The sequence below is a fragment of the Aquarana catesbeiana genome, linkage group LG02 (genome assembly GCF_042186555.1).
Source record: "Aquarana catesbeiana isolate 2022-GZ linkage group LG02, ASM4218655v1, whole genome shotgun sequence".
NCBI lineage: Eukaryota > Metazoa > Chordata > Amphibia > Anura > Ranidae > Aquarana > Aquarana catesbeiana.
The window spans coordinates 674570852-674584537 of record NC_133325.1 but is presented as its reverse complement, the minus strand read 5'-3'; the positions used below and the strand labels follow the sequence as shown (position 1 = coordinate 674584537).

The 13686-nt window shown below is 41.5% G+C and overlaps 1 protein-coding gene across 3 annotated transcripts in view; it reads left to right on the top strand.

The window, feature by feature from the left end:
* Positions 1-12747, top strand: part of CLUH (clustered mitochondria homolog) — a 177030-nt gene extending 164283 nt beyond the window's left edge. For all 3 annotated transcript variants that reach the window (XM_073616707.1, XM_073616706.1, XM_073616708.1), the window contains exons 25-26: positions 2883-2956; positions 10453-12747. In XM_073616707.1, the coding sequence (XP_073472808.1) occupies positions 2883-2956; positions 10453-10624 (246 nt within the window). In that variant the 3' untranslated portion in view covers positions 10625-12747. The remainder of the gene's footprint in view (positions 1-2882; positions 2957-10452) is intronic.
* Positions 12748-13686: the final 939 nt, after the last annotated feature.

Genomic DNA, 13686 nt, shown 5'->3' with positions numbered 1-13686 from the left:
TTATACCAGAAAGATGCCTGCAGGTTTAGTTATCATCTTGGTATCATTCTTTTCAGCCAGCGGTCGGCTTTCATGTAAAAGCAATCCTAGCAGCTAATTAGCCTCTCGACTGCTTTTACAAGCAGTGGAAAGGGAACACCCCCCCATCTTCCATAGTTTTCTCGGGGTCTCCTATCAATGGCTCCAATCATCTCTATGGCCTAAGAAACCGGAAGCTATGAGCATTTCATGACTTGGTTTTCGCCGGATATAAACAGCGCCATTGGGAAAGCATTTTATCACACTGTTCTTGGTGTGGTCAGATGCTTTGAGGGCAGAGGAGAGATCTAGGGTCTAATAGACCCCAATTTTTTCAAAAAAAGAGTACCTGTCACTAACTATTGCTATCATAGGGGATATTTAGATTCCCTGAGATAACAATAAAAATTCTTAAAAAAAATGAAAGGAACAGTTTAAAAAAAAAAAAAAAAAAAAAAAAGCAACAAAAAATGTCAGAAAGGGCTTTGTCTTCAAGTGGTTAGAAGAGTGGGTGATGTGTGACATAAGCTTCTAAATGTTGTGCATAAAATGCCAGGACAGTTCAAAACCCCTCCAAATGACCCCTTTTTGGAAAGTAGACACCCCAAGCTATTTGCTGATGTATGTTGAGTCCATGGAATATTTTATATTTTGCCACAAGTTGAGGGAAAATTACAATTTTTTTTTTTTTTTTTTTTTTTTTTTTTTTTTTACAGAAAGTCATCACTAAATGATATATTGCTCAGACATGCCATGGGCATATGTGAATTTACACCCCAAAATACATTCTGCTGCTTCTCCTGAGTACGGGGATACCACATGTGAGCCTAGCCGTGTTCAGGACCCCGAAAACCAAGCACCAAGCCTTCAGGCTTTCTAAGGGCGTAAAATGGTGATTTCACTTCCTCAATACCGATCAGTTTCGGAGGCCATGAAATGTCAAGATAGCACAACCCCCGCCCCCCCCCCCCCAAATGACCCCATTTTGGAAAGAAGACACTTCAAGCTATTTGCTGGGAGGCATGTTGAGTCCATGGAATATTTTATATTTTGCCACAAGTTTGAATGAATTTTTTATTTATTTCTTTTTTTTTACACAGAAAGTTGTCACTAAATGATATATTGCTCAAACATGCCATGGGCATATGTGAAATTACACCCCAAAATACATTCTGTTGCTTCTCCAGAGTACGGGGATACCACATGTGTGAGACTTTTTGGGAGCCTAACCGTGTACAGGACCCCGAAAAACCAATCACCGCCTTCAGGCTTTCTAAGGGTGTAAATTTTCACCGTCTTCACTGCCTATCAGTTTCGGAGGCCATGAAATACCCAGATAGCACACCCCTCCAAATGACCCCATTTTGGAAAGTAGACACCCCAAGCTATCTGCTGAGAGGTATGTTGAGTATTTTGCAGATCTTGCTTTTTGCCACAAAGTTTTGAAAAAAAAATTTTCTTCATTTTCAAAAACAAATGAGAGCTGCAAAATACTCACCATGGCTCTTAGCAAATGCCTTGGGGTGTCTACTTTCCAAAATGGGGTAATTTGGGGGGGGGGGGGTTGTGCTATCTGGACATTTCAGGGCCTCCGCAACTATGATAGGTAGTGAGGAGTGAATTCACCATTTTACGCCCTTAGAAAACCTGAAGGCGGTGATTGGTTTTCGGGGTCCTGTACATGGCTAGGCTGCCAAAAAGTCTCACACGTGCTATCCCCATACTCAGAAGAAGCAGCAGAATGTATTTTGGGGTGTAATTCCACATATAACCATGGCATGTTTGAGCAATATATCATTAGTGACAACTGTGCAACAAAAAAAAAAAAAGTTTGTCATTTTCCTGCAACTTGTGGCAAAAATATAAAATATTTCATGGACTAAAACATGCCTCTCATGAAGTAGTTTGGGGTGTCTACTTTCCCAAAAAAAATTGGGGGAGTGGGGGTTTGTGCTACCTGGGCATTTTATGGCCTTCAAAACTGTGATGGGTAATGAGGAGTGAAATCAAAAATGTACGCCCTTAGAAATCCTGAAGGCGGTGCTTGGTTTTCGGGGTCTGTACACGGCTAGGCTCCCAAAAAGTCTCACACATGTGGTATCCACATACTCGGGAGAAGCAGCAGAATGTATTTTGGGGTGTAATTCTGCATATAACCTTGGCATGTGTGAACAATATATCATTTAGTGACAACTTTGTGTAATTTTTTTTTTTGTCATTTTTCAATCACTTGTGACAAAAAAATAAAATATTCAGTGGGCTCGTTTGGGTACAACATTGCATGACCGCGCAATTACCAGTTAAAGCAGCGCAGTGCCAAATTGTAAAAAGTGCTCTGGTCATTGAGCAGCCTAATCTTCCAGGGCTGAAGTGGTTAAATAAGTCCAAATAGGTCTCCATGATTCTGACAACACTAATCTAATATTGTGACTTTGCAGTTCTGTATGTAAATGTGTTTTGCTCCTAAGCACATTCCATCTAAAGTGACGCGTGTTCATCATTCAGCATATACGTGGAGTTGTTATACCCCTTCCTGGATCCCAAACCAGATGCCTCTTTCACCAGAAGTTTGGGACATTTATTAAAGGAAATCTGTTGCAGACATGCATTGCTGACCTCTCCTGCCTGATTGTCATGCTGACCCTCCTGCTTTATGTTTGAGTTACTGACCAGAGACAAGTATGGTAATTTGGAGTTTGACTTTTCTGATCTGTACGCTTGTTTTAGTTTAGTCAAAGTATTGAAACCAGAGGGTCAGCATAAAAATGGTATGTTACATGTTTTTGTCATAATAAGTTTACTTAAAAATGTGTTAGTTTTAGGAGGAATGTAACCGTGCTTCTTACTGTGTTTCCCACTTTCAGTTCACAGCTCCCAGCATGGCCAGTGTCCTGGATCAGCTCAATATCATTAATGGAATCCTCTTCATTCCCCTCAGGTGACTAACAGTCTCATTATTACACCATATAAGTGATTCCATACATAGCGCATAGAGGTAATGTGAGGTGGCAGTCATAGATGGGCTGAAGGAGGGATAGATATGCAGGGCAAAGATAATCAGATGTTCACAGGGAAATACACCTGGCATATAAACCACTGCCCTAGGAGGATGGGGACACTAGAAAAATTACATAGACATTGATTTCCTCATTGTGGCCTTATATTGCATGTATTTTTTTTTTGTCTTGATGGGGAATAGGGAAGCGTTTAACCTGTTGGGTTTTCTCTGCCATCTATGTCCCATTGGGAAATATTTCCCTTTACCAACTGTCCTGTAGAGCCGTGGCCAAAAGTTTTGAGAATGACGCAAACAATTTGCACAAAGTCTGCTGCTTCAGTGTTTTTAGAACTTTTTGTCAGATCTTACTATGGTATACCGAATAATTACAAGCGTTTAATAAGTGTCAAAGGCTTTTATTGACAATTACATTAACTGTATTTAAAGAGTCAATATTTGCAGTGTTGACCCTTCTTTTTTAAGACCTCTGCAATTCGCCCTGGCATGCTGACTGATGGCAGCCCATTCTTGCATAATCAATGCTTGGAGCTTGTCAGAATTTGTGTGTTTTTTTTTTTTTTTTCTTTCACCTGCCTCTTGAGGATTGACCTCAAGTTCTCAATGGGATTAAGGTCTGGGGAGTTTCCTGGCCGTGGACCCAAAATGTTGATGTTTTGTTCCCCAAGTCAAAGGAAGGCACAAGGGGAGTACAAGAACACAAAATTTCAAAAGCGCCAACTTTTCTAAACTGCGCTCAATGCTGCAGGATATTAAGTGGGACCAAATCCTTTAAACAGGGAACAATGGGAAGGCTTTAGAAATATATTAAATAAATGTGTTACCGAGTGCATTCCAAGGGGTAATAAATATAGAACAACAAAGGTTAAACCTGGGTGGCTAAACCAAAACGTAAAATGTCATATTAAGGACAACAAAATGGCCTTAAAAAGTACAAAACGGAGGGGTCATTGTCAGCATTCCAAAAATACAAGGAATGCAATGTGCGGTGTAAGATTGCAATCAGGGAAGCTAACTTTGTTTTTACTCTCCTCCGCTATGTTTCTCTCAATCCCAAGAAGTTTTTTAAATGTATTAACCGTAAAAAGGGAAGGACGGAACACGTAGTCCGAGGACAGGAAGGTGGTTACAAATGACAAGGAGAAGGCAGCTGTGCTAAATGCTTTCTTCTCCTCAGTCTTCACACAGGAAAAGGAGGGGTATTCCGGCCACGACAGTATTGTTTGCAACACCACAGGATCTACCCTTGTGCTAACAGAGGCCAAAGTCCGGAAAGGATTAGAGAAGCTTAACATAAATAAATCACCAGGACCAGATGGCTTACACCAAGAGTTCTTAAACAATTTTTATAGCCAGACAGCTATTCCTAATATTTATGGACAGTATACTGACAGGATTGTTACCAGCTGATTGGCGAAGGACCCACATGGTATCAATATTCAAAAAAGGCAGAGATCTATTCCCAGGAACTATAGGCCTGTCAGTCTAATATCGGTAGTTTTTGAGCTATTATCGCCTCAAAACTATTTGAGGCGATAAGGGACCCTATCCAAGAATTTCCTGATGCAAATATTAGCAGTACAGGTTTACGAAAGGTTGCTCTTTCCAAACCAACCTATTAACATTATACAAGGAAGTGAGCTGCCATATGGACAAGGGTAGGCCAATGGATGTGGTGTATCTGGATTTTGCAAAAGCATTTGATTCAGTCCCCCACAAACACTTAATCTACAAGGCAAGTCTGTAGGCATGGATCATAGGGTATGCACCTGAATAGAAAACTGGCTACAGGGTCGTGTCCAAAGGGTTGTGATAAATTACCTATACTCAGAATGGTCTGGAGTGGTTAGTTGGGTACCCCAAGGCTCTGTCCTGGGACCTATTCTGTTAAAACGGAGCTCCACCCTAAAGTGGAACTTCCACTCATCGGATTCCACCCCCCCTCCGGTACCACAATTGGCACCTTTCAGGGGAGATGGGGGCGCAGATACCTGTCTAATACAGGTATCTGCACCCACTTCTGGGCATAGATAGCCACAGATACACACACACCACCAACACCCCCCCGTTGTGTTCTGGGTAACATACAGTTCCCAGAACACAACGGGGACCAGTGAAGATGCGCAGTGGGACTGAAGGGACTGAATTTGAAATGCTTGGAAGAACTTCTTGAGTCACTTTTGGTTCCTTATACATAGTATTTAGTAATATAACGTCACATAGCTATAAATGCAAGTAAACAATGAATAATGTACAAAATTCAATGACACATATAAACGGATAAATATAAATACACTATTGCTACTGACTGGAAAACCATTTGCAATTCCTTTTGCTGTCTTTTGACACTAACATACAGTCCCCAGAACATAACGGGGACCAGTGAAGATGCGCAGTGGGACTCGGGCATGCGCAGTAGGGAACCAAGCAGTGAAGCTGCAATGCTTCACTTCCTGATTCCCTGACCGAGCATGGCGGGGGGGGAGCCGAGAGACGAGCGATCGATTGGCTTCGGCTGCCGACATCGCTGGACCCTGGGACAGGTAAGTGTCCATTTATTAAAAGTCAGCAGCTGCAGTATTTGTAGCTGTTGGATTTTAATATTTTTTTTTTAAGGTGGAGCGCCACTTTAATTTATTCATAAATGATATAGAGGGTGGGATAAATAGCTCGATCTCAGTGTTTGCTGACGACACAAAAATATGCAGGGCAATAACAACACAGCAGGATATAGAAACTTTACAAGAGGACCTGAATAAATTAAAGGAGTGGGCTACTGCATGGCAAATGAAGTTTAGCATTGAGAAATGTTAATGACTGCACTTGGGAGGGTAAAAAATATAAATGCAAGTTACTCATTAGGGGGAGAATCCCTAGAGGCCTCCAGGATGGAGTAGGATCTAGGGGTCCTATTAGAAGACAGACTGAGCAATAGCATGCAGTGTCAAACTGTGGCTACCAAAGCCAGCAGAATATTAGCATGCATTAAAAGAGAATTCGCTCCAGAGATAAAACTATTATTCTACTACTTTATAAAACTCTGGTTCGGCTGCATCTGGAGAATTCCGTCCAGTTCTGGTCACCAGTCCTCAGAAGGGATGTGCTGGAGCTGGAGAGAGTCCAGAGAAGGGCGACTTAATTAATATGGGGACTGGAGGACCGCAATTATGAGTAATGGCTACAAGTGCTAAATGTATTCTCCCTTGAGAAGAGACGCTTGAAAGGAGATATGTTAGCACTATACAAATATCTCAACAGTGATCCCAGCGTAAGTATGAAACTTTTCAGTCCTTGGGAGTATAAGAGGACACGGGGTCACACTATGAAACTGGAACCTTAAGCTGCGTAGGGGAGTTTTTCACTGTCAGGGCGGTAAGTATGTGGAACTCTATCACAATCGGTGGTGTCGGCAGGAAATGGGGATAGTTTTAAAAAGACTCTTGGACAGGCATCTTGGCAAAAACAATATAAGTGGATATGGGAAATTATTTCTACACACACGTTGAACTGGATGGACTGTTGTCTTTATTCAACCTTACCAACTATGTAACTATAATTTCAGCTGCTTTTAAAGAAATGTGGCTTGAATTTGAAATGCTTAGAAGAACTTCTTGAGTCACTTTTGGTTCCTTATACATAGTATTTAGTAATATAACGTCACATAGCTATAAATGCAAGTAAACAATGAATAATGTACAAAATTCAATGACACATATAAACGGATAAATATACTGTATTTATTGGCGTATAACACTCACTTTTTCATCATGAAAATCAGGTGCAAATACCATGTGCGTGTTATACGCCAATACTTCAATTTTAGCTGCCTCGGAGGGGACAGGGAGGGGAGCAGGATGAGTGCCATCACATTACATACAGTGAGAATCTCCTTTTTACTTGGCGGCCTCTGTAATAGGAAGTCCTGTCTCCTGGGCCGCCATTGGACCACTGTTCTGTCTATCATCGGAGATTCTCACTGTATGTAATCTGTCGACGCTCGTCCCTCCCTGTTCCCTCTAGGCTGCAGATGGGCATCAATCAGGCTGCATTGAAGGCAATGGTGAGGCTGCTGCGTTGATGGCAAAGGCGAGGCTGCTGCGTTGATGGCAAAGGCGAGGCTGCTGCATTGATGGCAAAGGCGAGGCTGCTGCATTGATGGCAAAGGCGAGGCTGCTGCATTGATGGCAAAGGCGAGGCTGCTGCATTGATGGCAAAGGCGAGGCTGCTGCATTGATGGCAAAGGCGAGGCTGCTGCATTGATGGCAAAGGCGAGGCTGCTGCATTGATGGCAAAGGCGAGGCTGCTGCATTGATGGCAAAGGCGAGGCTGCTGCATTGATGGCAAAGGCGAGGCTGCTGCATTGATGGCAAAGGCGAGGCTGCTGCATTGATGGCAAAGGCGAGGCTGCTGCATTGATGGCAAAGGCGAGGCTGCTGCATTGATGGCAAAGGCGAGGCTGCTGCATTGATGGCAAAGGCGAGGCTGCTGCATTGATGGCAAAGGCGAGGCTGCTGCATTGATGGCAAAGGCGAGGCTGCTGCATTGATGGCAAAGGCGAGGCTGCTGCATTGATGTGGACTGATGAGTGAGGCTGCATTGATGTGGACTGATGAGGCTGCATTGATGGCACTTGTGAGGCTGCAGATGGGCACTGACCCTTATTTTGCTTCAAAGTTCCTTATTTAAAATGTACGTTTTTTTTTCCTGAAACTTCCCTCTTAAAATGAATGTGCGTGTTATACGCCGGTAAATACACTATTGCTACTGACTGGAAAACCATTTGCAATTCCTTTTGCTGTCTTTTGACACTACCTGACAAAGAGCTTACCACTTACCGTGGGTTTAGTCATTTTAGGGCCATTCTACCCAAAACTGGTAAAGGATCTCTCGGGAACTCTAGTAGTGAAAGCTCTGAGTTTCTGGATCTTCTTTTTTTTTTTTTTTTTTGGAAGTCTTGGGTGTTTGTGTTCACTTTTGTGTGTTCCACCTTTGCTCTGGAGTACACAAAGGTGGACACGAACACCCAAGACTCCCAGGTAGACAGGAACAGAGTTGGAAACTTATAGTAGGGAGATCTCATTGTTGAAGAAACCAACTCAATCTACCATGCTTCACTTCTAACTAAAAAAAAAATCAGCTTTGACCGACTCTTTAATTAGAACAAGCCCCAATCTTACCTAATGACTTTTTCTTCATCTGTATCTGGTGGGCTTGCCTGACAGTGCTGTGTGTAAACGATCACATATTACTTTGGGCTCCATTGTATTTAGTGTATAAATCTACATTTTTTTTCTATATATACACTCACACACTCTCACAACAGTACACCCCTCAAATTTTTGTAAATATTTTTTTATTATGTTGTCATTTGAGAACACTGAAGAAATCACTCTTTGCTACAATGTAATGTAGTGAGTGTACAGCTTGTATAACAGTATGTAAAATTTGCTGTCCCCTCAAAATAACTTAAAACACAGCATGTCTAAACCGCTGGCAACAAAAACGAGTACATCCCTAAGTGAAAATGTACAAATTAGGCCCAATTTGCCATTTTCCTTCCCCGGTGTCATGTGACTCGTTAGTGTTACAAGGTCTCAGGTGTGAATGTGGAGCGGGTGTGTTAAATTTGGAGATATCGCTTTCACTCTTTCATACTGGTCACTGAAAGTTCAACATGGCACCTCATGACAAAGAACTCTCTGAGGATCTGAAAAAAAATTGTTGCTCTACATAAAGATGGCCTAGACTATAAGAAGATTGCAAAGACCATGAAACTGAGCTGCAGCACGGTGGCCAAAACCATACAGCGGTAAATAAATACAAGTTTCACTTAGAACAGGCCTCGCCGTGGTCGACCAAAGAAGTTGAGTGCACATGTTCAGAGTCATATCCAGAGGTTGCCTTTGGGAAATGGACGTATGAGTGCTGCCAGCATTGCTGCAGGGGGTGGGGTGGGGGTCAGCCTGTTGGTGCTCGGACCATACGCCGCATGCTCCATCAAATTGGTCTGCATGGCTGTCGTCCCAGAAAACAGCCTCTTCTAAAGATGATGCACAAGAAAGCCTGCAAACAGTTTGCTTAAGACAAGCAGACTAAGGACATGGATTACTGGAACCATGCCCTGTGGTCTGATGAGACCAAGATAAACTTATTTGGTTCAGATGGTGTCAAGCATGTGTGGCAGCAACCAGGTGAGGAGTACAAAGACAAGTGTGTCTTGCCTACAGTCAAGCATGGTGGCGGGAGTGTCATTGTCTGGGGCTGCATGAGTGTTGCCGGCACTGGGGAGCTACAGTTCATTGAGGGAACCATGAATGCCAACATGTACTGTGACATACTGAAGCAGAGCATGGTCCCCTCCCTTCGGAGACTGGGCCGCAAGGTAGTATTCCAACATAACAACCCCAAACACACCTCCAAGATGACCACTGCCTTGCAAAAGAAGCTGTGGGTAAAGGTAATGGACTGGCCAGGCATGTCTCCAGACCTAAACCCTATTGAGCATCTGTGGGGCATCCTCATATGGAAGGCGGAGAAGCGCAAGGTCTCTAACATCCACCAGCTCCGTGATGTCATCGTGGAGGAGTGGAAGAGGACTCCAGTGGCAACCTGTGAAGCTCTGCTGAACTCAATGCCCAAGAGGGTTAAGGCAGTGCTGGAAAATAATGGTGGCCGCACAAAATAATGACTATTTGGGCCCAATTTGGACATTGTCACTTAGGGGTGTACTCACTTTTGTTGCCAGCGGTTTAGACATTAATGGTTGTGTGTTAAGTTATTTTGAGGGGACAGCAAATTTCACATACTGTTATACAAGCTGTACACTCACTACTTTACATTATAGCAAACAGTCGTTTCTTCAGTGATGTCACATGAAAAGATATAATAAAATATTTACAAAAATGTGAAGGGTCTACTCACTTTTGTGAGATACTGTGTGTGTGTATATGTATTTTTTATATATATATATATATATATATATATATATATATATATATATATATATATATACACATTATATTTTTGCCCAAATAGAGTCTTGCACCCTTTTATCACTTTATAGTGGTGCTCTGACACATTATGATTTTTAACAAATTTTCCTTGTCTCTTTTTGTCTTGGTGGAAATGTATTCCCTGCCCTCCCACCACACAGTGCTCTGTGCAGACAAGGGTGAATAATAGCCACACCTCTCGGCACACGTGTCTTCACAAAGACTTGTAAGGTCAATCTCTGGTTTCTATTGGGCTGCACACTCATATTTAGACACTGCATGACTACTGTAACAGAAAAGTGGGGGGTCAAGCTATAAAATGGGGGTCTATTAATACAATGTCTATCTGAATATTTATTTTTATGACTTCAGTTGCACTTTAACTGAAATTGGATTTCCTTTCTGACTTTCTTATTGTCATTCTAGTCAAAAGGACCTGGATAATTTAAAAGCAGAGGTCCAGCGGCGTCAGCAGTTACAAGAAGCCAGCAAAGGAGCCGATAATCAGGAAGCTGACAACAAAGAAACAGAAGTAACAGAAGCAAGCAAAGCTAGCACTGATACAGATGAGACTGTCCAGACACAAAGCTCTGCCTAGCCCTGTTTCCTGTTCTTCTCTCTAACACACTTTGTAGAAGGATAACCCCTTGGGGGGGTGGGGGAGGTTGTCACCAAGGCATGTAGATGTAAAAAGGAAAACAAATACGAAAGGGCGTCTTTGCGATGTTCTTGCACAGTTACACATGCTGATAATACACAAAGCAAGTACTAATCTGTGAACCATCAGTGTAAAGGCTCTCAGTAGGCTTCGGTCTGCTGCAACAAGGCCCTTCCGTCCCTAAGCAGCTGCGCTCATGGGAGATTTGGGACTCCTGCCAGCCCAGGCTGGGACTTCAAGGTCTGTATGTCGCTGTGTGTTTGGGAAAATCCATTTCTGCATTTTGTGGTTTGACTTTAAAGGTATGGCTTTGTTTAAAGGTGACTGAACTTTTCTCAGGTCGTTTCATAAAGTGGATGGGGACAAGAACCCTTGTAAGGTATTAGAAGCCAGACTCCTAAATTCTGGGCCATGGTGCTGTGTTCTGAGCCAAACCATGCAGCTCACAATCCTAGACCTAAGCCATAAAAAGATGAAAAGCCCCTAAACCATGATTCCACAGCACATTTAAGTGAAAACAGACATGGATATTGTATTTTTCCTGAGACAATTGTTATAATTTAGGAGATGACATGGTCATTTTGTTTTTCCACATTTCTTTTTTATTGAAGACTTTCAAGTTTTATATATACCTGTTAAAGTGTTCCCCTGTGTTCCGATTTATTTTTAATGGTGATACTGTGATACATTATCATGTAGGACTGCATCATTTGAGTGTTTGCTTTTTTCAAAGGCTTTCCAGATTATCTGTCCAGATCCAAAGATACTAAACAACCTACATGCCTTCTTTTGTCACCCACAAACTAGTACCTGAATGTAAAAACAGATCATGATCACTGTGCTGTATTTTGGGGAAGAATACAACACTTACAGCAGTGATAATACGTTATCCTGCAAAAGCTTCTATTCTTTGTGAAAGACTAGGCTGACTATGGGCAAGCGACCTTAGAAGGTGCTTCCTACATATCACCATGCTTTCTTTATTGGCTTCCTCTCAAATAAATTTTTCTCTCACTGTACAGCCTTCCTGCAGTTCTAAAGAATCTATGGACCATTGTAATTTAATTTTAAGACACCCCAATCTGACTATTTCAGTAGGATATAAGTTACCTCTACATTATGAACTTATGCTTTTATTAGGGCTCTAAAGTTGTTTGGTCATCTGTGTGTCATTAAAGCAGCATTTGATTGTAGATCCCATCTTCGCACTTGACTTTATCAAACCTCAGATTTCTTTTTCCTCTTTTTCTTTTTGCACTAATTTAAGAATTTAGTGTTCTCTTGGTCCGTCCCATGAGGAAAAAAAGTAATATCTTATTGGGTAGGTAATTATTTTCTTGACCTTTTTCTAGCCTTCCATGAATTTGCATACTGAAAGGATTGCGTGTTACAGCAAATTGCAGTTATTTTAATAGGCTTTGGGATCAGATCCAGTAATGCTTCCTGTAGAATGGAAGTGATCTATATGTTGGCGCTATAGTAAGACCAAGATGACATTTAAACCTTTCTGCCAGAGTTTGGCAGGGGATAAAGCTTGCCAATCTGTGAAATTTACATTAATCCTGATCTAACCAGGATTTTAGTCTTCCTTTTAACCTAAAGGTGTTAAAACGATCATATTTTATTTTTTTGGTTGTTTTTTTCTCCCATGTGTTTTCCAGCCAATCATTAGATCTTGAGTTATATGTTCTCTTTATTTTTTAATTCTCTTATTGATTTTTTTTTTTTGGCCTGCACTGCAAGAGAGTTTAAAGCTAATTCAGTTGTGGCTAACCTCTGTTAGGGATCAGAACTTCTCACTGCTAGGCTGCCATTACATGCTTTCTGTCACCAGTGGATCACTGCAGAGCTTAGTGGGAGCTGCCCAATAACTACTGCTATCCTCTGATCTTCATCTGTCATCGTTGAAATGCTGCTCTATACTGCTTCATGGTAATTCTTTGGGGCAAAATAACTTGTACTTTACCAAACCATGATACATCAAAGCACCGTTGTCATTTGTTCTAAACATCATGCTCCTAAAATTTGTGAATTTTAGCATTTAATAAATTAATGACAATGCATTATTTTGCTGTGTTTTTATTTTCATTTCAGTAAAAATTGCATTAAGGTTGAAGGTTTAGATTCAGTTTTTTTGCTCTCATTTGGGGAAGTATTTTCTCCCTCTAAATCATGATTTAAATCACTAGTAAAAAGGCTTGATTTAAATCAACTCTATTTAAATCATCATTTTTAAAGAGCAGCTGTCATCTCTGACCCACTGTTGACTCTCCGATAGTCCCATTCACTTTAATGGAACGGCTGGTGATGCGACAGTGACACAACAAGGCGAGGGACGCGGCGGCAGCAGGTCAGTGGATACCCTCTAATGGGCGCTGCCATGATGAATCTGAAATGACAAGTGCTCTTTAAATGTAAGGACTCTTTAAATGTAAGGACTCATTTTTGCTGGTGGTTAGAATCTTTAATATTTGCAAACAAATTGAACGTTTCTATTTACAAATAAATGGATAAACCGTTATACATGTACTTCCATTCTTAATCCCATACATTGTATCTCAACTCTTGTATATTACTCCATAAATTTGATTCTATACAATATATAAAACCAGCCAAAACACAAAAGGGGGGAAAAAACAAGGGGGGAACAAAAGGGAGGGAGGAGGGAATGGACGAATCCACAACTAGAGAGGTAGAGAGAAAGGGGGGTGGGGGGAGAGAAGAAGAAAATAAAAAGGGAGAGATGCACGGGAAGTATCATCCGTTCGGAGCAAAGGACCTATATCCCCCTCCTATCTTACGTGCTATCGTGTATCTAAGTTTCGTGATCTACAGTGTTTTTATATGTGTACTATATTTACATGTATGTCCATGTGTTCATCGTGCAGGAGGAAAAAATACATTTACTAAATATCTGGTGTGCCTATAAGAGGAGTGGGATTCTATGTAATATTTTACATCTTATTACATAAAATATCATCCTACATCCACCCTCTAGTATA